The sequence below is a fragment of the Littorina saxatilis genome, linkage group LG2 (assembly GCF_037325665.1).
Source record: "Littorina saxatilis isolate snail1 linkage group LG2, US_GU_Lsax_2.0, whole genome shotgun sequence".
NCBI classification, from domain to species: domain Eukaryota; kingdom Metazoa; phylum Mollusca; class Gastropoda; order Littorinimorpha; family Littorinidae; genus Littorina; species Littorina saxatilis.
In genome coordinates, this window is record NC_090246.1 from 95436520 (window position 1) to 95461777 (window position 25258).

A 25258-nucleotide genomic window follows, 5' to 3' on the forward strand; every position below is an offset into this window, starting at 1 on the left:
TTGAAAAAAAACCCTAAAGTACATGTAATTTGTTTTGAAAATAGATAATGTGTGAACAATGTTTAATGATCATACACCTATACCTACTCATAAAGTGTTGAACGTCTCATATATAGTTTAGTGACCATATGTGACCCTCCACCACGGAATGAGTCGCATGTCACCTTTGCATGATTTTCATATCTTTACATTTCCATAAAGGGTTGTGTATGCTCTATCTAGTGGTGAAAACCGTTTTAGAAAAAAGCAAAAACTGTTTGAGTAAAAAGCCTGTGACTAAGGTGACCCTCACACTGTTATCAGACACTCCCCGGACTTATATTTAAGCCTAGCGCAGAACCGTGCGAGGTGACATGCGACTCATTTCGTGGTGGAGGGTCACATATATGCTATGGAAACGAGGCGGAACGGGCCTTTAAGGTAAACTATATTTTCTGGATCATGTAAGTCACATATCTATATTACCCAATATTGACGGACTGTCTGATGATATCTTCTGCTATGGTCTGTTGAGACAGTGATATCAAAATCGAGACCGGAGGTCGAGATTTTGATATCACTGTCGAAACGGACCAATAGCAGAAGATATCATCACACAGTCAGTCAATGTTAGATATATTGCTAATTCTCTGGACATTTTGTATTTACTGTAAAGAAATTACAAAAGTATTTGTCTCAGTTTTGGCTGTTCCATATCCCTCCCTCTGATTATTATTTCTTTTTGTTCACGTTTTTCTTGTACTTTTCAGTATTTTAAAATGTCTTTTCTTTCAAAAAGTCTTTAGTCACTTGCTCAACTACATTCTGGGATAATTACATTTTCATATATATTTTTGTTTTTAAATTTAGGTGTTTTTGTTTTTGAAGTGGGGAAGCAATAAAGAGGTCGTCGATATCAAAACTGATATCGACGGAAATGTCGTCGATATCACTTTTGCACTGAGCTCAATTTTGCCCAATTGACCAATGGAAATCCACGTAACATATGAAATAGCAATATAGGCTTATACATGGGACAAGAGCATCTTCCACTCAGACACCCAGCCACCAACAATAACTTAGCTGCTTCCTGGCGGGGATATAGCTCAGTTGGTAGCGCGCTGGATTTGTATTCAGTTGGCCGCTGTCAGCGTGAGTTCGATCCCAGGTTCGGCGGAAATTTATTTCACAGAGTCAACTTTGTGTGCAGACTCTCTTCGGTGTCCGAACCTCCCCCCGTGTACACTACATTGGGTGTGCACGTTAAAGATCCCACGATTGACAAAAGGGTCTTTCCTGGCAAAATTGCTTAGGCACAGTTAATAATTGTCTACCTATACCCGTGTGACTTGGAATAATAGGCCGTGAAAGGTAAATATGCGCCGAAATGGCTGCAATCTACTGGCCGTATAAAATTTCATCTCACACGGCATCACTGCAGAGCGCCTAGAACTGTACCCACGGAATATGCGCGATATAAGACTCATTGATTGATTGACTGTGTACAATAGGCATTTTAGTGCAATTCTCAATTCTTAGTAAATGTGATGTATTTCATGTCTGTGACCGCCCGACAATGCGTGGCAATTTTCCATGTTTTATAAGGACAGTTACATCTTGAGTCGTGAGTCTTGAGAATGTGCTTTTCCCCCTGAATTGATTTTCCTGATTGACAAATATTACCATTACAAATATAATTCAGACACAAATCCCTACTCAGCAATGTCCGTAAAAAAAAAAAGAAGTCAAAATGCTACTCCCTGTATCATCCACGTTCCATTTTCCTGCTTTACTCTTACTCTTAGTTTGTTACTCTGAAAGGCCTCCTGGCTTCAACGTCTTTTATTTGACTCCAATCCTGAGTGCAATTATACCATGAGAATTAAGGTAGTGCTACCATACCAAGCAATACAGGTTCTCTTCATATTTGTCTCCAGGATATTGACTCTTTCTGTTGCTGTCACCCTAAAAATGATCATAGCTTTTCTCCGTATTCAAGTCCAAACTTCAATAAAATAAATATATAACTGATTAACTAATTGATAGTATGATGCCATGGCATTAAGTAGGGTCCGTCTTCCCTGCATACGTGTATAAACCCCAAATTCAGTAAACCTATGCCTGATAAATGGATCGCATTTCATCATAACATTAAGTTACTGTGCTCTTCACGTCATATCTAACTCCAAATATCCGAGAAAACAATCTTAACTGAATTACTTGCATTAATGATATACGATACCGATACAATCATGCCTTGACCTTACGATTCTTCTTCTTCTTCTGCGTTCGTGGGCTGAAACTCCCACGTACACTCGTGTTTTTTGCACGAGTGGAATTTTACGTGTATGACCGTTTTTTACCCCGCCATTTAGGCAGCCATACGCCGTTTTCGGAGGAAGCATACTGGGTATTTTCGTGTTTCTATAACCCACCGAACTCTGACATGGATTACATGATCTTTTTCGTGCGCACTTGGTCTTGTGCTTGCGTGTACACACGGGGGTGTTCGGACACCGAGGAGAGTCTGCACACAAAGTTGACTGAGAAATAAATCTCTCGCCGAACGTGGGGACGAACTCACGCTGACAGCGGCCAACTGGATACAAATCCAGCGCGCTACCGACTGAGCTACATCCCCGCCCCGACCTTACGATTAATTTTCTACTGCTGATAATATATTATGTTGAAGTCACCAAGACAAACTTCATTCTCGAAATTCTTCCTCGGGAGACTTACAGCAGAAGTGACAGAAGTCGTTACGTGACGCTATTATTCACGTTATGACGTATTTTCGAGTTTTGGCTTCTGACTTCCGATATATTTGACTTCGAAAAAAGAAGGTAAACAAAAAGAAACCTGTGTTTTCCTTTAAAAATAAAATCAAAATTGTTTACATCTTTAAGCTGCCATACAGACTATATAACTTGGTTCTTCAAATCCTGCCATAAATGCAGGTGGCTGATTACACCTACACTCTCACACACCTCTCTTGCTGCTAGCTTGACAATGGCAATGACAAATCTTTATTTTTCGAGGGTGACAAGAATAAGCATAGATATGCTTTTTTGCATCTGGCCCTCGCCCTAAAGAGGGACTAAACTATTTTACTATAACTATGACTAGGGAGAAAAAAAAAGGTTACATAAAAACATTAATGGTAGAACATATAAGTTTATGTACATGAAGCGCATTATGTAGAAGCATTGTAGATTATAAGGTAGTGTTCAAAATTGGGTGTAAAGCAATGAAGATAAACGGAAAGTAACCCAACAATACATTAGCTCAGCAAAACAATGTTTTTCACTGGGAGGAAGCAATCCGATGTTCTCAACAATGGGACAACAAAGTAATGAAAAGCCGTGCTGCATGTTGTGCCAGTCGTTCATTCCACCAGGCTCCTGCCTCTCTACCTTGCTAAATGTAGATCTACATGTCTTCGTGTGGACAGTACACGTTGCCGGGCCAGTCGCAGACACTCAGATGGGCTTGGTACCGAAGACCGGGCGGGCAGTTGATCGTATGAGGCACGTGGAAACTGCAGTGGAAGAATCTGGTGCAGTTGGTGCAATCCGCGTAGTATCCGAACGCCTCGGGGCATTTCTCTGTTTGCAGGCAACCTTTGAGTAAAGAATAAAACACAGATTTCACTATGTGTAAACACAGAAAACACACGCATACGCACGCATACAAACACGCACACTCACACGCACGCACACATACCGTATCTTGGAAAGACAAATTAAACAAACGTCCACTAATAACACTGTTCATCAAAACTCCAGACTCCAGACTTACGCCTTGGATTACTCTCCGTTGTTGTCGTCGTCCCTGTCGTCGGCAACGTCCTGGCACCGGCAGAGCCTCCAGGCGAATTTGTGGCGACGACGTTAGTTTCTAGAGTTGTTGACATGACGTTAGCTACACGAGTTGTTGGAATGACGTTAGTTACACGAGTTGTTGGAATGGCGTTAGCTGCTGGTGTTGGCCTTTCAAGGTCAGACTGATTTTGGAAGACGCTCTTGATCTGGGAGATGAGAGGGTAGGAGCCGAGGTTGCAGTACTGCCCAAGGTAGTCGTCGAAGTCTAGTGACCAGATCATGGCGCCCGCCAGACCTTGCTCGACGATATACTCAGCCTAATCAACGATGCACACACAGCAACAGATAAATAATAATAATAATAATAATAATAATAATAATAATAATAATAATAATAATAATAATAATAATAATAATAATAATAATAATAAATCATTTTTCTATAGCGCAAGTCCCGAATTCACAGCTCCAAGCGCTTTACAATTCCAATTAACACACACACACACACGCACACACACACATACACACACACACACACACACACACACACACACACACACACATACAGACACACACACGATATACAAATCATGACATTAGAAAAGATCCATTACAAAATATACTTTTTTGATTTAATGACACGGACAAAAGCTTAAATGCGCTGCAAGTATCGACTGGGGCGATGAAGCTAATCTCAGATACCAACGGACACTGGGTATGGTGGCTTATGTTTGCTAACCAATAAGAAATGCAATAGTTTAGATATGTCGTGCCGAATTCACGGAATTGCCGAATTCGCGGAATCGGCAACATTTTTGCCGATTTCGCGTAATCGGCAAAACGCTGCCCATTACGTGAAATCGGCAGCGTTTTGCCGAAAATGCGGAAAGGCTTCAAAAATGTGTCCATTTCGCAAAAGCGACAGCCAGTCTGTCACTTTTTGTGTCACCATAACATTGCATTAACATTGCTTTACCTCCCTACTATGTTTTGTATGGTCTATGTTGGTCTGTGTCGAGCATAACTCCGGAAATGCACGAAAACTACACTTTCTGCAATAACTTGCCATAACTTATCGATTATTGCGATATCTATCCATTGGAGTATCTAGTTGTCTAAGTGTGATGATATCCCAGGCTTTTGAGTACTTTAAAACCAAAAAGTGGCTGCCGATTTCGCAAAATGGGCAAATTTTAGAAGCCTGTACGCGATTTTGGCAAAACGCTGCCGATTTCACGTTTTGGGCAGCGTTTTGCCGATTACGCGAAATGGGCAAAAATGTTGCCGATTCCGCGAATTCGGCAATTCCGTGAATTCGGCACGACAGATACAAGGTACTCAAACAACAGTTGTATCACGAGAGTTAAGTTACATTTTGTTGTGCATGAAAGCTAGGAGATCAAAAACATAATGTCATCCTTCCACATGGTGCGTTGGCAAGTATGAAGTCAGTTTGGCACAATGAGAGAATCGCATAATCCAGTAAAATTACTGTTAGGGCCTACATGTCCGGTGCTAGTGGAAACATTTGATAAAAGTATTATTAAAGCAAAACTGACCTTAGTACGAAAGCTAGTAGGATTGTCATAGCTGACCCAGTCTAGTGGCCAGGCACTTCTGTAGGCATGAGGGACGCCGGACGACGCTTCGAAGACGGTCCTCCAGTTTGTGGCATCGTTTTGAAGGTTTTCGCACATCTGAAAGACACAAAGTTAAATCAGTAAGTGACTAAGATTGCCTTCTTGTGTCTTCTCCTCAAGCGGCTGCATGTCTGTGCACTTAAAAGACCGCTGGGTCGAAATATTTGTGACTGTAACGTATTGTTTTTCAATAACAAACTTTTCAGCAACTCACCTTTCTTGTTTTTTGATTCTGAATTTTGGAACATTGGCAGTCTCTTTGTTTTTATATCAATAGCTACTCTGATTCACGTGTTTAGAACCTACATCATAATAGGACAACAGCCCTTACCCCCTTGTAAAACGTCCAGGGCTCCCCTTCTGTCGTATTCATAATGTACTAGATGAATACCCGCTTCGCCGGGTACGGCTTCGCCGGGAAGAAGTCGAGCTGAATACCCTTTTCTGCTAACTTCCCGATGAAACAGGACTAAATCGATTATTTTCTGTCCCTAAACACCACACAATGCCCAAAGTCGAAAGATGTAGCACAAACAGGGGAGTAAAACGGAACAGCCGTTTTTGTGTGCCTGTGTTAGTTGCCGACTGAAACAAACTTTCGCATTCGGCTTTTCTTATCTCGTAACTCCACACTAAATACCTCACTTCCCCTCTGAAGTATTGATGTACAACCCATGGCACTAACATTCATGTAGTCGTTTATAACTGAGGTTGAAAAATTCGCTTCGTGATGAGACAAGTATAAATGCCATTCACCCAAACTGAAAACTTCGCTGCCGTCTGCTCGCGATTAGCTGTTCTCTTCTCCTCCCCTTGTTGCATCCTAGTTCTTCAGTTGTTTCTAGTTTTCCGTTTATGTTGTGTTTTGGTCTTCTTCATAAGTAGTCTTGTTCAAAATTTAAAAAAACTCAAACTTCTTTTTGTTGTATTCGAATGAACTAATAAAGTCACTTCGTTGTTTAGATTATTAATAAAAAGCTGTTTAACAGCTGTGTTGTCAAATCGAGTTTTTGTCCAAAGTCAGTGTGGCGCCTGCGCAAAACTAATGCGCATAAGAAACGGCGTCTGCTATCAAAACCTGAGATCAACGCATCGACGCAAAAACTGTCATTTTGTAAGTTTGAAACAACAAATCAAGGTCAGAACAGCTATATAATCGCTATTGTGTTTTCAGCGTAGCAATAGGGTCCGATATTTAGACTTGAACAAGTATAATGCGACTCGTCTTCGACTCGTCGGCATTATACTTGTCTCGTGTAAATATTGGACCCTATTGCTACGCTGAAAACACAATAGCTGTTAATATCAATATATACTCTGATTCACGTGTTTAGAACCTACCTCAGAATAGGACAACAGCCCGGACTCCTCTGTGAGCCGTTCAGGGCTCCCCTTCTGTCGTATCTATAATGTATGCAGAAATTACCTCAGAATAGGACAACAGCCCGGACTCCTCTGTGAGCCGTTCAGGGCTCCCCTTCTGTCGTATCTATAATGTATGCAGAAATTACCTCAGAATAAGACAACAGCCCGGACTCCCCTGTGAGCCGTCAGTAAGTGACTAAGATTGCCTCCATGTGTCTCATCCCCAAACGGCAGTCTCTTTGTTTGTATATCTATAGCCACTCTAATTCATGTGTTTAGAACCTACTTCAGAATAGGACAACAGCCCGGACTCCCCTGTGAGCCGTCCAGGGCTCCCCTTCTGTCGTGTGTTGTAGAGGTCTCCGAGCTCGTTCTCCTCGACACTATTCATGGTGGCCGTGCGGGCGTAGGTGGCAAATCCCATCACCAGCTTTTCTCTTGAAGCCCCTTGGCTGAGCCATGTCTGTACCGTCTTGTTCTGGAAAGCGAAATTGGGAATGTCTACGGTCAAAAGAGGTGAGTATTCGGAATACAATGTGCAGTTCAATGGAGACATGTTTATAACTCCATCTTCCATATTTATGTTTTAATAAAGTGTGTAGACGTAAACGATATTATTGACAAACACTACAGTACAGATACTTTGAAGGTTATTTTTTCATTGTTTTGCTCTCTCTTTGTCTCTGTCTCTCTCTCTCTCTCTCTCTCTCTCTCTCTCTCTTTCTTTCTCTCTCTCTCTCTCTCTCTCTCTCTCTCTCTCTCTCTCTCTCTGTCTGTCTGTCTGTCTCTGTCTGCCTGTCTCTTTTTTCTCTCTCTCTCCCTATCTCTCTCTCTCTCTCTCTCTTTCTCTCCCCCCCCTGCTCTCTCTCTCTCTTCCCCCTCTCTCTCTCTCTCTTTCTCTCTCTGCCCCTCCCCGCTCTCTCTCTCTCTTCCCTCCCCCCACTCTCTCTCTCTCTCTCTCTCTCTCTCTCTCTCTCTCTCTCTCTCCCATTCTCCCTCTCTCTCTTTCTTTCTTTTTTTATTGCTTTTTGCTTCGTTTAGAACCAAGATTCTGAAAACAGATGTTAAAATCGATACTGTTACAAGCTATACTAACCGCGCTGAATCTGCCAAGGTCAATGTCGTTGGCGTCCTGAGGGCGAATGTAGAGCGGACTGTGGTTAGCCAAGCGGTTAATCCACGTACCCCAGAAATCATAGGTCATCAGGAGAATATAGTCCGCGTAACTGCGAGAAGAGGTCAAGCGTGTTTATAGTGGTCAAACTGTTAGCCTTCAATGATCCTTCCAGGTTGGTTTAAACAGTGTTTATTCAGATAATTATAAATAACAATGCCGCATACAATCAATTAAACAAATGGAGCACAACAAGCTACGCTTATGAGCGTGCTCCCTAAAACAATATGATATCTGATTTAGCGGACGAATATAACATTTGTCGGATAACGATGAGATGATTATCATTCCAGGTTCAAAGAGCATACAGAGTTAATAATCGGACAATGAGTCTCCTAGCTCGGAGAGTACTATGAACGTGAGTGACAATTGTCTATTCACAAAAAAGTCGCCGTCAAAAGACGTATTGCTTAAAAACAACGTTCAGAATATTTAAAGCCGAACAACCTTCTCCAGAATACAAAGCCTTGCTAGAACAGAGATTTACTTAGTGTAGCCAGCGATGCATTACAGACACGAACAAATCTTAAAAATGATTACATTTTAGAGGATAAAAGTCGCTTGTTCATTGTAATACTTGTTGTTCTCTCAGGTGCCAGGAGAATAGTTCCGAGTAACTCCCACTTACTCTATTACACATGGCGTATGCATTTAGAGCGCTAACTTCCCTTTGTTTATCAAATATCGAGAAAACAGAGCAACATCTGTTGCGCACGCGATGTTGGCCTTTAAAAGGACAAGGACACTTACCGCATGAGCGTGTTGGGACCATACCAAGTGGAGGCAATTTCGTGGTTAGCCGACACTGCAAGAGTCAGGAGCAGCCTAGTTCCGTTACCTGCAGCTGCCTCCCGCTGAAATGCCTCCCTCAGACGCTGTAACACACAGACACACAGGTTAGTCTAGACAAACACACAGACAGAAGGAGCTCGGAGACACTGAGATACGGAAACACACAGGAATACTGATATACAAACGGGCGGAGATACACAGACAGGCTAATATATGTAGCCTACCACTTACATAGCTAGAGAGACAGACAGACAGGCATACAACCCCCCCCCCCCGCCATACACACACACACACACACACACACACACGCACGCTCGCACACACACACACACACGCACACACACACACACACACACACACACACAAACACACGCACACACACACACACACACACACGCGCGCGCGCGCGCGTGCGAAGACACTTTTCACACGCCGACACAGATACCATCGCGGGAACATGTTGGGGATTGGGGGGAGTACGGTGCATGCCCCTTTCCATGGTCTAGGTATTCCTCGCCAGAATCCAGTGTTCGAGGCATACACTGAGATCTAAAGAAAACTAGTGAGCATACTTTCAACCTGGTCAGGCCATGGTCGAACAAGCAGAGCAGTGTCAGTGAACCTGACTGGTCCTATTTAAAGCATAGGTTAGTTCCTACATAATGACACCCTGGAAGGCCATTCGGGACTCAACAAAACGGAAAACTTCATAAGATCGTCCTACCTGAACAAAGCGCTGATAGATGCCTCTTGTGGAAGGGTTGGGGAATTCCCAGTCAACGTCAAGACCGTCAAAACGATGCTGCCTGAGGTAGTTCACCGCGTTGTCCGCAAACAGCGTCGTCTTCTTGTCATCTTGCGCGACCGCGATGAACCCTGCTGAACCGAAGTTGAAACCCCCCACCGCCAGGAGAACCTTCAGGTCAGGGTTTTTCGCCTTCAGGCTGGTCACGTTGTTGTAGAGTTCTGAAAGAAAAGGGAAAATACGGAGATGCATGCTAATGTTGTAGTGTTGTCGTTTCTTATTTTATATATATATTTTTACATTTAGTCAAGTTTTGACTAAATGTTTTAACATAGAGGGGGGAATCGAGACGAGGGTCGTGGTGTATGTGTGTGTGTGTGTGTCTGTCTGTCTGTCTGTGTGTGTGTGTAGAGCGATTCAGACTAAACTACTGGGCCGATCTTTATGAAATTTGACATGAGAGTTCCTGGGTATGATATCCCCGGACGTTTTTTCTTTTTTCGATAAATACCTTTGATGACGTCATATCCGACTTTTTGTAAAAGTTGAGGCGGCACTGTCACACCCTCATTTTTCCATTAAATTGATTGAAATTTTGGCAAAGCAATCTTCGACGAAGGCCGGGGTTTGGTATTGCATTTCAGCTTGGTGGCTTAAAAACTAATGAGTGAGTTTGGTCATTAAAAATCGGAAACTTCTAATTAAAATTATTTTTTTATTAAACGATCCAAAAACAATTTCATCTTATTTTTCGTCATTTTCTGATTCCAAAAACATATACATATGTTATATTTGGATTAAAAACAAGCTCTAAAAATTAAAAATATAAAAATTATAATCAAAATTAAATTTCCGAAATCGTTTTAAAAACTATTTCATCTTATTCCTTGTCGGTTCCTGATTCCAAAAACATATAGATATGATATGTTTGGATTAAAAACACGCTCAGAAAGTTAAAACGAAGAGAGGTACAGTAAAGCGTGCTATGAAGCACAGCGCAATCGCTACCGCGCCAAACAGGCTCGTCACTTTCACTGCCTTTTGCACTAGCGGCGGACTACGTTCAGTTTCATTCTGTGAGTTCCACAGCTTGACTAAATGTAGTAATTTCGCCTTACGCGACTTGTTTTTTTTAATACGTTGTATTACAACTCTGAAAATGTGGGACATATATTAGAAAGTGAAATTATTATTATACTGGAGTACGGGAGCAGCTCACTGTTCGTTGCTTGAGTTGGTACAGTTTTGGCCAGGTGTCTTTAATGCTACTCTTACACTGTGCCGAATCGCCCTTGCGAATAGAATTTTCCAATAATCTATACATATAATAAAAGAGAGTGTCTGTCTGTCTGTCTGTCTGTCTGTGGTCGCCATACCTCTGAGATGGCAAGAGGCAGGAACAAGATAGTGTGCACGTACACTCCCTAGGTGCCGCAGATGTGCACCTGGGTTTTAGTTTCTTGATTCACTGTTTCCTTTCTCAGATTATGGACCTCCCATTTATTGAATACAGCCTATATGGTGCAAGACCAGTTCAGTGCCTACTGTTCACCTGTAGCAAGCACATTATGCCAGTGATATTAGAGACTCGCTGTTGCTCCTATGAGGGGAAGAAATGAAGAATGAAAAATTAACTGGACAGTTCCGGAAATTTCTAGAAGGTAAGGGAGATAACTGTTCACCTGTAGCAAGCACATCATGCCAGTGATATTAGAGACTTGCTATTGCTCCTATGAGGGGAAGAAATGAAGAATGAAAAATTAACTGGACAGTTCCGGAAATTTCTAGAAGGTAAGGGAGATAACTCTTTTTTGTCTGTGGTCGCCATACCTCTGAGATGGCAAGAGGCAGGAACAAGATAGTGTGCACGTACACTCCCTAGGTGCCGCAGATGTGCACCTGGGTTTTAGTTTCTTGATTCATTGTTTCCTTTCTCAGATTATGGACCTCCCATTTATTGAATACAGCCTATATGGTGCAAGACCAGTTCAGTGCCTACTGTTCACCTGTAGCAAGCACATCATGCCAGTGATATTAGAGACTCGCTATTGCTCCTATGAGGGGAAGAAATGAAGAAAGAAAAATTAACTGGACAGTTCCGGAAATTTCTAGAAGGTAAGGGAGATAACTCTTTTTTTGTATCCAAACAAAGGAGGTAAAGCTAATGATAATGGGATAGCGAGCGTCTTAAATTGCTACAAGACTCCGCTTACTCCCGGGCGAAGCCGGGCTTAACTGCTAGTTCACAATGATCGGGACATGGTCGCAAGACATTCGTAAATGTTCTTAACCATTCGCCACCATTCGTCTCTTGTTTTGAACATAGCAACATGTTCCTAATATTCGCAAAGAAGTCATATTCTTAACTTTTTTGCAACGTACTGGTAAGATTTCGCAAGACATTCGTAATCATCGCAATGTATTCGTCAGGCTCGCAAGGCATTCGCAACCATTCGTTATGCCTGTCTCACACTGTGCCGAATATCCTTGCGAACATTCGTAATCATCGCAATGTATTCGTCAGGCTCGCAAGGCATTCGCAAACATTCGTTATGCCTGTCTTACACTGTGCCGAATATCCTTGCGAATATAGATTCGTATGCATTCGCAATGATCAGTAGACATTCGCAAGCACTCGCAACCATTCGTAAGACATTCGCAAGGATTCGTAAGGCTTCGAATGGTCAATATTTTTCCTGTCCATTAGTCTCTTTTTTTGGCCAAATACAACATGTTCATATACACATTTCTTGCGAATGTCTTACGAATAGTTGCGAGTGCTTGCGAATGTGTACCGATCATTGCGAACGCCTTGCGAGCGCTACAAATACCTTTACGATGATTACGAATGGCTTGCGAATACTGAAGAATATGCATTCCTTGCGAATATTAGGAGCATGTTGCTAATATTCGCAACAAGAGACGAATGGTGGCGAATGGTTAAAAACATTTACGAATGTCTTGCGACCATGTCCCGATCATTACGAATTATTGGTGAATTCTATTCGCAAGGGAAATTCGGCACAGTGTAAGAGCAGTATTACGAACAATGCGAATTGCATAATCGCTTTATTCGTAAAATGTTTGCAAGCACTCGGAACACTCGCAAGGCCACTCGCAACGTTCGTAATACATCCGCAAGACATTCGTATATGGATTTGTATGCATTCGCAATGATCAGTAAGGCTTCGAATTTTCAATATTTTTTCCTGTCCATTCGTCTCTTTTTTTGCCGAATACAACATGTTCATATTCGCAAGGATATTCGGCACAATGTAAGACAGGCATAAGACTTAAACGTTCTTCTTGATACCGTTCTTGATTTTCGCGAGGCACGTGCTTTTTTCGGACACACACACACACACACACACACACACACACACACACACACACACACACCCACACACACACACGCACGCATGCACACACGCACGCACGCACGTACGCACGCACGAACGCACGCACGCACGCACGCACGCACACACACACACATGCACACACGCACGCACACACGCACGCACGCACGCACGCACACTCCCAAGCACGCACGCACGCACGCACACACACACACACACACACACACACACACACACACACACACACACACACACATTCACACAAACAGTATTTGTCCAATATCGTTGCAGCGAATGCACCTGCTATTTGCATTGGGAAGCAAACAGTCTATTTTATAATACGCCTTCAATACTCACCCAGGTCATTGTAGCGCACCGTGGCAAGCGTATTGTCCACTGAGTTCACGCGAGCGAAGGCGTAGATGATGTGTGTGCATAGGGTAGCATCAATGTCGCTGGGGCGGAAGCGGCTTTGAGACCAACTGGTATAGTAACACATGCGCACTCTTTGCGTCACTACTGGCGTCAGCACTGTAAGTATGACGTCAGAAAGGACATTATTTTGCAAGCATGCTTTTCTTGTATTTCAACAAGTTGTTGTCGCTATACGAAGCTTTGGCATTTTGGGAGTCGAAGAAATCATAGGTAAGTCATAGTGCTAGTTACCACCAATATTATGTTGTATGTTTTGTATCTTGCTCGTCAATTTCAATACAATACAATACAATACAATAACTTTATTAATCTCTAAAAGAGAAATTGCATTGCTGAGCTTTTGTGTCCGTAATAAAACATACATAAAACATTCAAAAATAAACATTTGTTCTTTGTCATTCATACATTCTTGTGTTCTTATACATTTCTTCAATTCATACATCAATATTCTATCATCATAATTATGTACATACAAAGACAGATATGATATATAAAGTTCTTGCATTTGCTTCGACTTGCCTATAATTAAACGTTCACACGTCTGACTTTTTGATTCTTCTTTTTGGGACGTTATTTTTCTATCTGACTCGGATTTCTGCTAATGAGTAAGTTACAAAAAGGTCCCCCTTCGTCCTTCTCACGTTAGTGTTCTACAACCGTTTCTTGATCGTCTATTATCTTCTGTTTTCAGTTACTTCTTTTTCTTTATATTTGCTGAATTTGCTTAAGTGCGAAATGTTCCCCCAAAAGCAGGATCTGTTCACAAGTTTAGCATGTAAAAACAGTTTATAGAGCAACACTTTTTATTTTGTGAATTCTAAAAGGCAAGTTTCAATAAAGTTATGGGACCCTTGGTTTTTAGCATTTAATTTGTATTTTATTTTTTTTTTATTCTAGCTTTTGTTCTCTTCGTGTGACCATACATTTCTCCAGTTCACAACAGAGGTTTTACTAGCCGGAAATCGAATGTTAGAATATGACAGTGGAAGACTTACCTTGAAGCAAGATAAACATGCCAAAGTACATCATTTTGTCTGTAGACATCTCTGTATGTGAATGTACACTTCACCAAAAGCTGAAAGAAACAAAATGAAAAGAACTGCCAAACGAGATCCATTCTTAAATCTGAGTAATTGCTTGACTATATAATAATAATAATAATAATATGGGAGATTTATAGAGCGCGGCTTTGCGTTCTCTAAGCGCTTTACAATGAAAAAAAATATGAAAAAGCAAACAAACATACATATACATACAAAGCAAAGCAAAAAAAAGCATGTGCAGCAGCATTCAGCACACAAGTGAACAACGAATCACTACATCAATACAAGCTGCAAGCATACTAACACATGCAAAACATTCAAACATTCAAACACCTGATCAAAAATGCACCATATTGAAATAAAATTAATCAAAATACTGTGTGAAGAAGTGTGTTTTAAGGTTTGATTTGAAGGAACAAAATGTTTGGCAGTGTCGGATAGAGTAAGGGAGAGAGTTCCACGCAACGGCAGCAGAGTGGGAGAAGGCTCTCTGGCCGTGCTGTTTGTGACTAAAAGAAGATAGACGGAATATTCTAGTGTCTACAGAGGAGCGGAGGAATCGTGAGGGTGTATAGAGTGTGAACAGGTCAGACAGGTAGGATGGGGCTGAGCCAGTTATTATTTTGTAGCAGATACAGCATACATATAGCATACATACGTGTAAAAAAAACTAATTAGCAGCAGAAATGTCAACAAAACAAAATAAAACAAAGTCAGCATCCCAACAACTTGGATTTAACGACTTTTAAGACCAACAATTTCGACTGCTAATTTTTCCAGCAATTTTGTTGCAAAGACACCATGGTTGTTGTTTGCAAATGCTGTGAGTACCAAGAAGCTTTCATAAAGCTTACTTACTTTCGAAAACCAATGTTAGGACTTATTCTTATTCAAACCGTGGCAACTTTTTAACATCCACCAATCTTTGTACCAATTGAAAGAAAACGTTCGATAGGCTCGAATCTACTGCATTACCCCCAAAAGAGGTAACGTGAGAGGGAGGGGAGATGGAGTAAGCAAGAGACGGAGGAGGGGGGCACACAGGGACACACACACACACACACATACACACACACACACACACACACACACACACACACACACACACACACACACACACACACACACACACACACACAGACAGAAATAGTGAGAGACTTCGGTTTTTATTTTGTTCAGTGATAGTGAGAGAGAGAGGGAGGGAGGGAGGGAGAGAGGGAGGAAGGGGAGAGAGCGATAGAGCGAGAGCGACAGAGAGAGAAAGACAAAGAGAGAGCGAGAGAAAGAAAGAGAGAGAGAGAGAGAGAGAGAGAGAGAGAGAGAGAGAGAGAGAGAGAGAGAGAGAGAGAGAGAGAGAGTATGTTGGGGGATAGGGGTTAAGCCTACACTTTAAATCAAAAGAACGTGTTTCTGTCAACTTGTTAAAAAAAGGTAATGATACAGAGTCACTAACGATCGTACATGTTGCTATAAACCTAGGCATTGACACAAGTGGCGAAAGTAAATTTGCCAAATGCACTTATACGCTCAAATCAAAAAGGTTACTGCTCATAATCCAGTTCCTTTGACATTTAGCAGGGTAACTAGGTAACTGTGTTTTGTGCGCAGATTTGTGTCAAGTTTGTGTATTTTATCTGAGAAATGTACTTTACAGTCGATGTATTTCATTGATCAAAATAAGCAACTTTGCATTAACTTTATCTTTCTCTCAAGTGAAGCTGAATTTACTCATTCACAGTGTACACAAATGAAGTAAAGATCACCTCTTAGGAAAGGATAACACAATCAGAACACGCAGTAGGATTTTTAGTTCGCATATTTTCTGTGTGAATTAACAGTTAAACAGTCTTGTTTATCAATTGCATGAACAAATTGCTTTAATTATGCGAACAAATCAAATGTTAACAGTTAAAGAACGGATATTAACAAACAGGGTAGAGTTTCATGTTTTTTTAGTGTACAGTAGGCCAACAATTTCTCTGGCTGGCAAAACAATGCATTCATAAATATTATCTAAGAAGAAAAAAATATAAATAAGCATGCAAATAACTATGGTTTTAATCAGCGCTAGGAAAAAACAGAGACACTTACATTTCAAATGGTTACGCTCTTCCACGTTGCAATAGTCACCGAAAGATACCTGGGACCTCCCAAACGTGAATCCAATTGCGACAAGAGGTGAGCGACATACATACAGTAGCGCTATCGCAAACACAACTGCGGGCTGCGGATGGAGGTTGCGAGATGTCTATTGAGACTTAGCCTTAGGCGTCAACATCCTCTGACATCCATTCACTCGTAGATTGGCCATTCTTCAATCTTTCTTTTTCTTTCTTTCTTTTTCATCTCCCCCCTGCTGTATGCTCTTTCATGTTTGTACGAATTGGAGCATGGGCCTTTTTTTTCTTGTGGAAATATATTATACGATATTTGAACAAGGTCTTGCGCTCGTGTTCTTCGTACACACTTTCGCCCAATGGTTCCGAGTTTTTCTAATTCGTTTTTGAATAATCATGTTTTCTTTGCTTGGCTTTGTGGTTTATTTTCCTCGTTTTCTTTGAGTGTTAGGGTGTGCAATAATGTATGCAAATGCGTGCTTATACTGCGTCGGTGATATATTTTCAAGGTTAACGTTCGTTTGCCTAGCAGTTGAAAGCAAAACAAATGCTGCCAATTAAAATGCCACCCGAAATGTACGGGGTAATGTTTTAAATGTAGACACATGTTTTTACCTGCAGAGGAAGGGATGGAGGTCGGATCGGGGGGTGAGGTGGGGGTGGGGGGGGGGATGGGGGTAGGGGATAGATACAGGGCACGATTGCAAGAGATAAGATAACACACATTTTATGAATATGACATAGTCATTATGAAGGCGAAGAAACAGACTTGGGCAATTTCCCAGGCTTTCAGAGCAAAGGGTAAACACTCATGCAAGCGGAAATGAGACAGACAGGCAGACAGACGGAGGTGGGGCTTGGGGCTGGGCGTGGGTGGGGAAGGAGGAGCGAAAGCAAACACATATATACTGACAAACGTACACGTACAAAACACAAATCTAGGCCTACATTCAGATCATTAAAGCTTGACCTAGATTACCGACAGACACGTTTCAGTCAACAAAACAAGGATGGTGCCTATCTATCACGACTGATAAGCATCTATGTGAATAATGTAAATGAGATCGCATGTGTGCGCGAAAACTTTAGATTACTGAACCCTCTAGGAGTGCATGCATCTTCAATACAGTTGTTCTCAAACCCTCTTATCCTGTCCTGACAGTGACTATTGAAGAAGTCTGAATCGCTTGTTTACCAAGTAAAGTGTAACCCACAAAAGAAATAAACTCTGGGGACAGTTTTCATTTAAACTTTATTCAGAGACTGACAGCAAAAGAACTCACGCGAAACGGGCGAAAGCAAACATGATTTCAAAGCGAAGTCTTTACCTTGTATGTGTGTCTTCCACACTAGTTGCAATAACCCACTGTAAGAGACGCATGGTTTGTGTAAAGCGGGATGCAGTGAAATCCATTATCACATCTTCTGTAGGCTTACAACCTATACAAAAATACAGAAAAAGAGGAAGACGAGTTTTCATGTTCTAACCGTAAGGGAATCAAAATATTATTCTTCCATTTCAACACTTTCTTTCACACAAGGTCGTGGTCTTACCTCCGTTTCAATTTTAAATTATAATTCAAACGGAAAGTTCACGTTAAGTCACACCATTGTTTGAACTGTCTCCAGTCGGGTACTTGAGACTGTACACTGATGAAAATGTTTGGACGGACATATAAGAACACGCCCAAAAGAATTGAAATCAGAGAGAGCAGACTGGAAAATTCGCATTGCTGTGATAAACGTCCCACAAAGAAAATAAATATTGACGCACAGATTGTTTAAGTAAGAAAAGAAACTAAAGCGCAGGATGTACATAAAAAGATTCATGATCGAGCAAACATACACCATTGGTTTCTATTTCACTAAACAGTTGGTCATTTGGACAAGATTGACATACACTTGTGTGTGTGTGTGTGTGTGTGTGTGTGTGTGTGTGTGTGTGTGTGTGTGTGTGTGTGTGTGTGTGTGTGTGTGTGTGTGTGTGTGTGTGTGTGCAAGAACAAAGGCATTTGTAGTGTTGCCCTAAAGTCACAGAACGTAACATCTGACAAGCTAAACCCATGAGATCCCGTCTTCGCAGTCCCACCAACCCCACAGCCCCTGGGACATTTCCTTGTTCAAACGAAATTGCAAATCTTATCCCTTCCTCCACTCTGACACCTGCCTCCAAGGCCCTCGTGGCTCCTTCACGGTCAAGAGAACGTTTGACTGTCAAAGTCACAACGTCAAGTTGTCTATGCGATCGTTTGCCTCTATTATCGCCAGATTTATATCGGAGAAACCGCCCGCACCCTCGAGGTGCGTTTCTCCGAGCATCTGGCCGACATCCGTCATTCCCGCAATAGACCAGTACGTATCCCTTCATTTCACCGCCGTTAATCACTCACTTGATCATATCAGAGTCATGGCTCTGTGGCAAGTACGTGGCGACTCCTTCGAGCGCAAACTCAGGGAGTCCCACATCATATCATCCCTCGGCACTACCTGCCCCGATGGAATTAACATCCGCCGTTAATTCATTCATCTAAACCTTCCCCCCGCTGTTCCACCTTGTGTGTATGTGTGTGTGTGTGTGTGCGTGTGTGTGTGTGTGTGTGTGTGTGTGTGTGTGTATGTGTGTGTCCGCACGGGTACGTGAGTCTCCTCTTTCGTTCCCATTTATCCCCCCCCCCACATTTTGTTTGGTTTACAGACCTCAAAACTGCCGCTTTTCAACTCTAACTTTTTCTTGCCTGTGTTATTGTTGGCTTCCCCTCGAGTAGCTTCCCTTGCTTCTCTGTCTGTCATTTGTTGGTTTGTGCAGTGCAGTTGTTTTGTCAGTTATTCTCCTCTTTATTTGTTCTATCGTCTTTCTCTCATAGAGAGAGAGAGAGAGAGAGAGAGAGAGAGAGAGAGAGAGAGAGAGAGAGACAGAGACAGAGACAGAGATACAGAGAGACAGAGAGAGACAGAGAGAGAGAGAGAGAGAGAGAGAGAGAGAGACAGAGAGAGAGACAGAGAGAGACAGACAGACAGATAAAGAGACACAGAGAGAGAGAGAGACAGACAGACAGACAGACAGACAGACAGACAGACAGACAGACAGACAGACAGACAGACAGACAGACAGACAGAGGCAGAGAGGGAGAGAGACAAGCACGTTTCAAATGGTGAAACGTTTACCTACACTATTGGGTGTTTATATAAAGGCACACATGATTTGCAGTTCAATTGATGTAGATCCCCATACCTTAGCACGGATTGTCATGGGATCATCGTAGCAAACCCAGGTCAGCGACCTGTTACTGTAGGCAAAGGCTTCCTCCATCGTCGGGTTGTAGAATCTGATCCAGCCGTTGTTGGCAAGGTTTTCACACACCTGTATAGTGTAATCAAGAAATGTATGGGTTGTTCAACGACATTCATTTATCTCCGTATTTGTTCAGTGGGTGGTACGGGTTTTGTCTGTTTACATAAGAGTGAGTGTCTTTGTTCCTGTACTGTCTCTTTCTCTCTCCATGTCTTGTCTTTTCATTCTCTGTCCTTCTCTCTCTGGTCCCCCTCTCTATCTCCCTCTCCCTCCCTCTCTCTCTCTCCTTCCCTCCATATTTCCCCCCCTCTCTCTCTGGTAGAGACTAATGGTACTGGTTTTTTTGTTTTTTGTTTTGAGTGTTTTTCGTCCCAAGGACAAATTGTAAGAAAAGGCCCTGCCTCAAATATTATTTATCCTTGTAAAAAAAAAGTTCAGTCGCTCTCTCGCTCTCTCTCTCTAAATCATCATTTTATTAATCAATGAACCACGTTATTATAACTAGTGTTTTGTTACTTTTAACCTGATTACAAATTCTTAGTTAATTAGTTATTCGTTTGGCTGTTCAATACATGTTATATAAATATATAATTGTAATGTATAATGTCATGTATGTCTAAAAGGGACAGGTTGGAAGATTAGGCATTGCCTAAAACCTTTATCCCTTTGTATTAAAGTTTTGAATCTGAATCTGAATCTCTCTCTCTCTCTCTCTCTCTCTCTCTCTCTCTCTCTCTCTCTCTCTCTCTCTCTCTCTCTCTCTCTCTCTCTCTCTCTCTCTCTCTCTCCCTCTCTCTCTTATCTTTTGTAATTGTTTTACGTTTATATAAGATTAGAGTAGTCCCTCTCTGGGCGAGGGCTGGTTGAAAAGAAGCTCGTTTATATTGCTTATTCCACAACCCTCGTAAAATAAAATTTGATTTGATTTGATCTCTATTTATCTCTCTCTGTCTCCCCTCCCCCCCCCCCCCTATTTCTCTCTCATGTCATACCTTATAGTAAGCAAGTTCGCCAAAGGTGCCTGCGCTCCCGTTGTGAGGATCACCAACATTGTGTAGCACCGATCTGATCAGCTTCGCAGATTGTCCGTAAGATGCTAAGCCGAGCACCAGTTTGTCTCTGCTAATGCCTAGTTCGATCCATTTTCTAACTGTCTTGTTCTGGCAGAAAATTATGACATGTCAGCATGCTATCGCCAAAAAGCAATACTACTAAGAAGTAAGTCAGACCCCAAAGGTTGGTTGGTTGGTTGGTTGGTTGGTTGGTTGGCTGGTTGGCTGGTTGGCTGGTTGGTTGGTTGGTTGGTTGGTTGGTAGGTTGGTTGACTGGTTGGCTGGCTGGCTGGTTGGTTGGTTGGTTGGCTGGTTGGTTTGTTTGTTGGTTGGTTGGTTGGTTGGCTGGCTGGCTGGTTGGTTGGTTGGTTGGTTGGTTGGTTGGCTGGTTGGCTGGTTGGTTGGTTGGTTGGTTGGTTGGTTATTGTTTATCGTCTCTTCAGCATGTTAATGCTATTCAAGATCGATGCAAGTGTGTTTCTTTGTTCAGGTCACATGGTAACTTCCATGCTTAAAACTATTTACAATCAGGTCTATCACTATAAAAAAAAAAAGAATGTTCTAAAACTTCATCACTTTTACATTGTGTACTTCAAATCTTGTTACAAATCTTGATCTCTTTTAACAAGTTAAGACTTGCTAATGTAGACACAGTTCAGACTGTTGGAATTGATATGCTCTACACATTTGGATTCGTAGGGTGAAAGACGAATTACACAAACAAAGTTATTACAGCAACGGATCACAACGCTCGGATAACTCATGAGTCAGTTACATGTATCATGTAAATGTTGTCTGCACGCTTTAAACTTTGATAATCCTCTCAAACCACAAAAACGGCGTGAGAAATAGGCTGTAACTGCATGTGAACCTTGTGGTGACAACAAACATATATTCTGAAAACGAATTCAAATATTTCTCAACTTCGCCGATCTTCTCCTTTCTCAAAGATGTAACTTTCTTTTCGTGTGAACAATATGTAAACCACAATGGACCAGAATATGCGCCAACAACGAAATTAATTAAGCAAAATATTCCAACTCTGCTGAAAACTAGTACTGTAATTGGTAATTTGTAAATTCTCGCCTTTTGTCCATCGAGCGTTGGATTAATTAACTTGTTATGTATTGTCCCGCTGAAAATGGTATTATTTAACAGAATTATGGGAACAACAACAACAACACACACACACACACACACACACACACACACACACACACACACACACACACACACACACACACGCACTTACACGCAAATAATCGCACAAACTACTAGACATAGCAAAGGTGAATGAAATAGCTGTAACGATAGAGTAACTGTAATGAAGAGAGAAAAAAAATCCATCATATGAATACATGTCCAGGCTAGGTATTAAGGATAAGCGGAAAGAAGAAGAAAAAATAAAAAAAAGACCCATGAAGAAGGATTGCTCCCCGCCCCCCCCCCCCCCAAAAAAAAAAGGGGTTGCAGCAGCCTGCATGCAACTGAGGTAAAACAAACAAGTCGCGTAAGGCGAAAATACAATATTTAGTCAAGTAGCTGTCGAACTCACAGAATGAAAGTGAACGCAATGCCATTTTTCAGCAAGACCGTATACTCGTAGCATCGTCAGTCCACCGCTCATGGCAAAGGCAGTGAAATTGACAAGAAGAGCGGGGTAGTAGTTGCGCTAAGAAGGATAGCACGCTTTTCTGTACCTCTCTTTGTTTTAACTTTCTGAGCGTGTTTTTAATCCAAACATATCATATCTATATGTTTTTGGAATCAGGAACCGACAGGGAATAAGATGAAAGTGTTTTTAAATTGATTTGGACAATTTAATTTTGATAATAATTTTTATATATTTAATTTTCAGAGCTTGTTGTTAATCCGAATATAACATATTTATATGTTTTTGGAATCAGCAAATGATGGAAAATAAGGTAAACGTAAATTTGGATCGTTTTATAAATTTTTATTTTTTTTTACAATTTTCAGATTTTTAATGACCAAAGTCATTAATTAATTTTTAAGCCACCACGCTGAAATGCAATACCGAAGTCCGGCCTTTGTCGAAGATTACTTGACAAAAATTTCAACCAATTTGGTTGAGAAATGAGGGCGTGACAGTGCCGCCTCAACTTTCACGAAAAGCCGGATATGACGTCATCAAAGACATTTATCAAAAAAATGAAAAAAAAACGTTCGGGGATTTCATACCCAGGAACTCTCATGTCAAATTTCATAAAGATCGGTCCAGTAGTTTAGTCTGAATCGCTCTACACACACACACACAGACACACACACACACACACACACAGACACACACACACACGCACACACGCACATACACCACGACCCTCGTTTCGATTCCCCCTCGATGTTAAAATATTTAGTCAAAACTTGACTAAATATAAAAAGTAGATGGTGATGACGACAGATAGGATAAAGAAAGAAAAAAAAAGTTTCAGCATGTGTGTATGATCAGGTCAATAGCTGTGACGAAGATACTGACAAAAGCATAGATTGCTGATTGCCATTGATTGATGCATATACTCAGAGGCAAAATAAACGCACATGCTGCAGCGTTGTTGGGTTACCCATGAATTTAAAGTTGAATTTATTGTTTCGAGTAAGGAAACGAATTAACCAATGCAGAAAGCATACCGAAACGTGTATTCGCATGTTAGTGCGGTACAACCTGCCTGATTCTTTTCCCGCATTTTGCACGTGCTGGAAAAGGTCCCCATGACGGTTGTGGATCCCAGTAAACAAGAGATCACGTGTGATCCAGATCACCGCCAACACAGTACTGACCAGATTCGCGTGTTAAAACATCCACTTACGCAAGATTCTAGTATCACGCTTTTCTTTTTATTCAAGTCCATATAGGTTTTGATAACACAAATATGATTTGCGATGTGTTTTTGTTTTGCCTCTGAGTATATAATGCAAGTCATTATTTAAAAGGCGTACGCATGAAATCCTGACGACAAAGACCGTGCAGGACTGTGTTAACATCGTGTTTGGCCCTGTGCAGCGCTTTGTTCTTTTAGGGTAACTGATTCTGACGTCACGGACCGATCCCGACCACTGAACTACGAAAGTTGTTAGGTTTTTCTAGTAAAGTCCTCACCTTCGTCGAAGGGGTCAGTTGTCTTCACTGTAGTTCTGTCCGCGCTAATGTGCGCAAAGGCGTAGAGGACGTGCGTGGAGATGAACGGGTCAAGGTTATCGGGGGTGAAACGATACTGGATGTCTTGTCGCCGCTGCGCCCAGTTGGTGAAGTAGCACATTCTGACCTTGTCCTGCGTCAGTACTGGCGTCAGCACTGCCGGTGACATCACAGTGTGCATGTATGACGTCATTCAGGTTTAGGATCAGAGTACAATACAATCGTGATCATAAACTGACTTGACCCCATAGTGTCATTCAGCGTGACAAAAAAACAAAAACACAAACAAACATTTTGACATTCAATAATGTGAAACTTAAAAACAAACCGTCCCGGACGTTTTAATAGCGATCATTGTTGTACGCTTACACACGATTTCAATCAGAATACATCACATGCCTTTACCTACATTACCAAAAGCCCGGTAACATTACAACATTCAGATTGACATTAAAGTGCAGCATATTGTATGGGATCAAGGAAGATCAGACACTTGAAAACAATGTTACCTCATCTTCGTATGTTTGCTTCATTTCACAACAAGCAACACAGGCATCATATAGATTTAATTGTTTTTAATTAGAAAACATAATTATTCAACAATTACAACCTTCAGGTAATCGGAAGGAATGAGATTACTATGAACAAATTCATCAAAGTTTTGTCCCCTCTTGTATTTGATTCACGTTCAACACAGTAATGTTGCTGTATAATGCGGGTAGATGAATTTGTGTGAATTACTGGTGGCTGAGAAGAGATACGGGTGGAGCCATCAAACTCCGTAAGGCCGAAAGACAAATATCGAGAACCATCAGCAAAGGGGTGTTGTTTGGCCCCATAAGTTGGTGAAACGACTTGACTTGTCTCAAACCGCCGAAAACATTGCCGTCATATTGGCAAGGATGTCGAACTTGTGTGTTCATGGTAGCTCGGGGGAAAAGAGAGACCAAGAACTGCCTTTAACTTAAAAATTGCCTTAAATGCTATGGCCATTTTGAAAATTTTGCCGACAAAAATAAATCCTGTCAACATCCCTGATCTGCCAGAAAAGAATACCCACATGTATCACCTCACATAACTTACAGGTATTTACTCTATTCAGCCAATGTAACAAAGTGGCCATTACAGTTTCATCAATGTTCGGAATGTTGGGAAGTCCTAGGCTTCACCTCTTCTTCGCCCTTAAAAAAAAATTGGGCAGATCGGCGAAAATAATAGCCAGGTTTCAGGCAGTTTGGTTACTGATCTGCCGAAAAATAGCAAGGTTTCGGGCGATGTAGTTGCTGAAAC

At 41.6% G+C, this 25258-nt stretch overlaps 2 protein-coding genes across 3 annotated transcripts in view; both read right to left on the reverse strand.

The window, feature by feature from the left end:
• Positions 1–16557, reverse strand: part of LOC138960231 (chitinase-3-like protein 1) — a 26862-nt gene extending 10305 nt beyond the window's left edge. The window contains exons 1-10 of one of the 2 annotated variants that reach the window (XM_070332023.1): positions 16442–16557; positions 14303–14382; positions 13230–13403; positions 9496–9737; positions 8730–8854; positions 7902–8031; positions 7092–7283; positions 5360–5497; positions 3778–4117; positions 1–3599 (exon numbers count right to left, since the gene is read on the reverse strand). The exon at positions 1–3599 is cut by the window's left edge and continues 749 nt beyond it. In XM_070332023.1, the coding sequence (XP_070188124.1) occupies positions 3409–3599; positions 3778–4117; positions 5360–5497; positions 7092–7283; positions 7902–8031; positions 8730–8854; positions 9496–9737; positions 13230–13403; positions 14303–14351 (1581 nt within the window). In that variant the 5' untranslated portion in view covers positions 14352–14382; positions 16442–16557 and the 3' untranslated portion in view covers positions 1–3408. The remainder of the gene's footprint in view (positions 3600–3777; positions 4118–5359; positions 5498–7091; positions 7284–7901; positions 8032–8729; positions 8855–9495; positions 9738–13229; positions 13404–14302; positions 14383–16441) is intronic. The other variant, XM_070332024.1, reaches the window with a different exon arrangement.
• A 2049-nt stretch (positions 16558–18606) lies between these two features.
• LOC138960450 (acidic mammalian chitinase-like) overlaps positions 18607–25258 on the reverse strand; it is a 13418-nt gene continuing 6766 nt past the window's right edge. Inside the window, exons 5-9 of the mRNA XM_070332361.1 lie at positions 23930–24101; positions 21337–21350; positions 20752–20919; positions 19700–19828; positions 18607–18678 (exon numbers count right to left, since the gene is read on the reverse strand). Of these exons, the coding sequence (XP_070188462.1) occupies positions 18607–18678; positions 19700–19828; positions 20752–20919; positions 21337–21350; positions 23930–24101 (555 nt within the window). The remainder of the gene's footprint in view (positions 18679–19699; positions 19829–20751; positions 20920–21336; positions 21351–23929; positions 24102–25258) is intronic.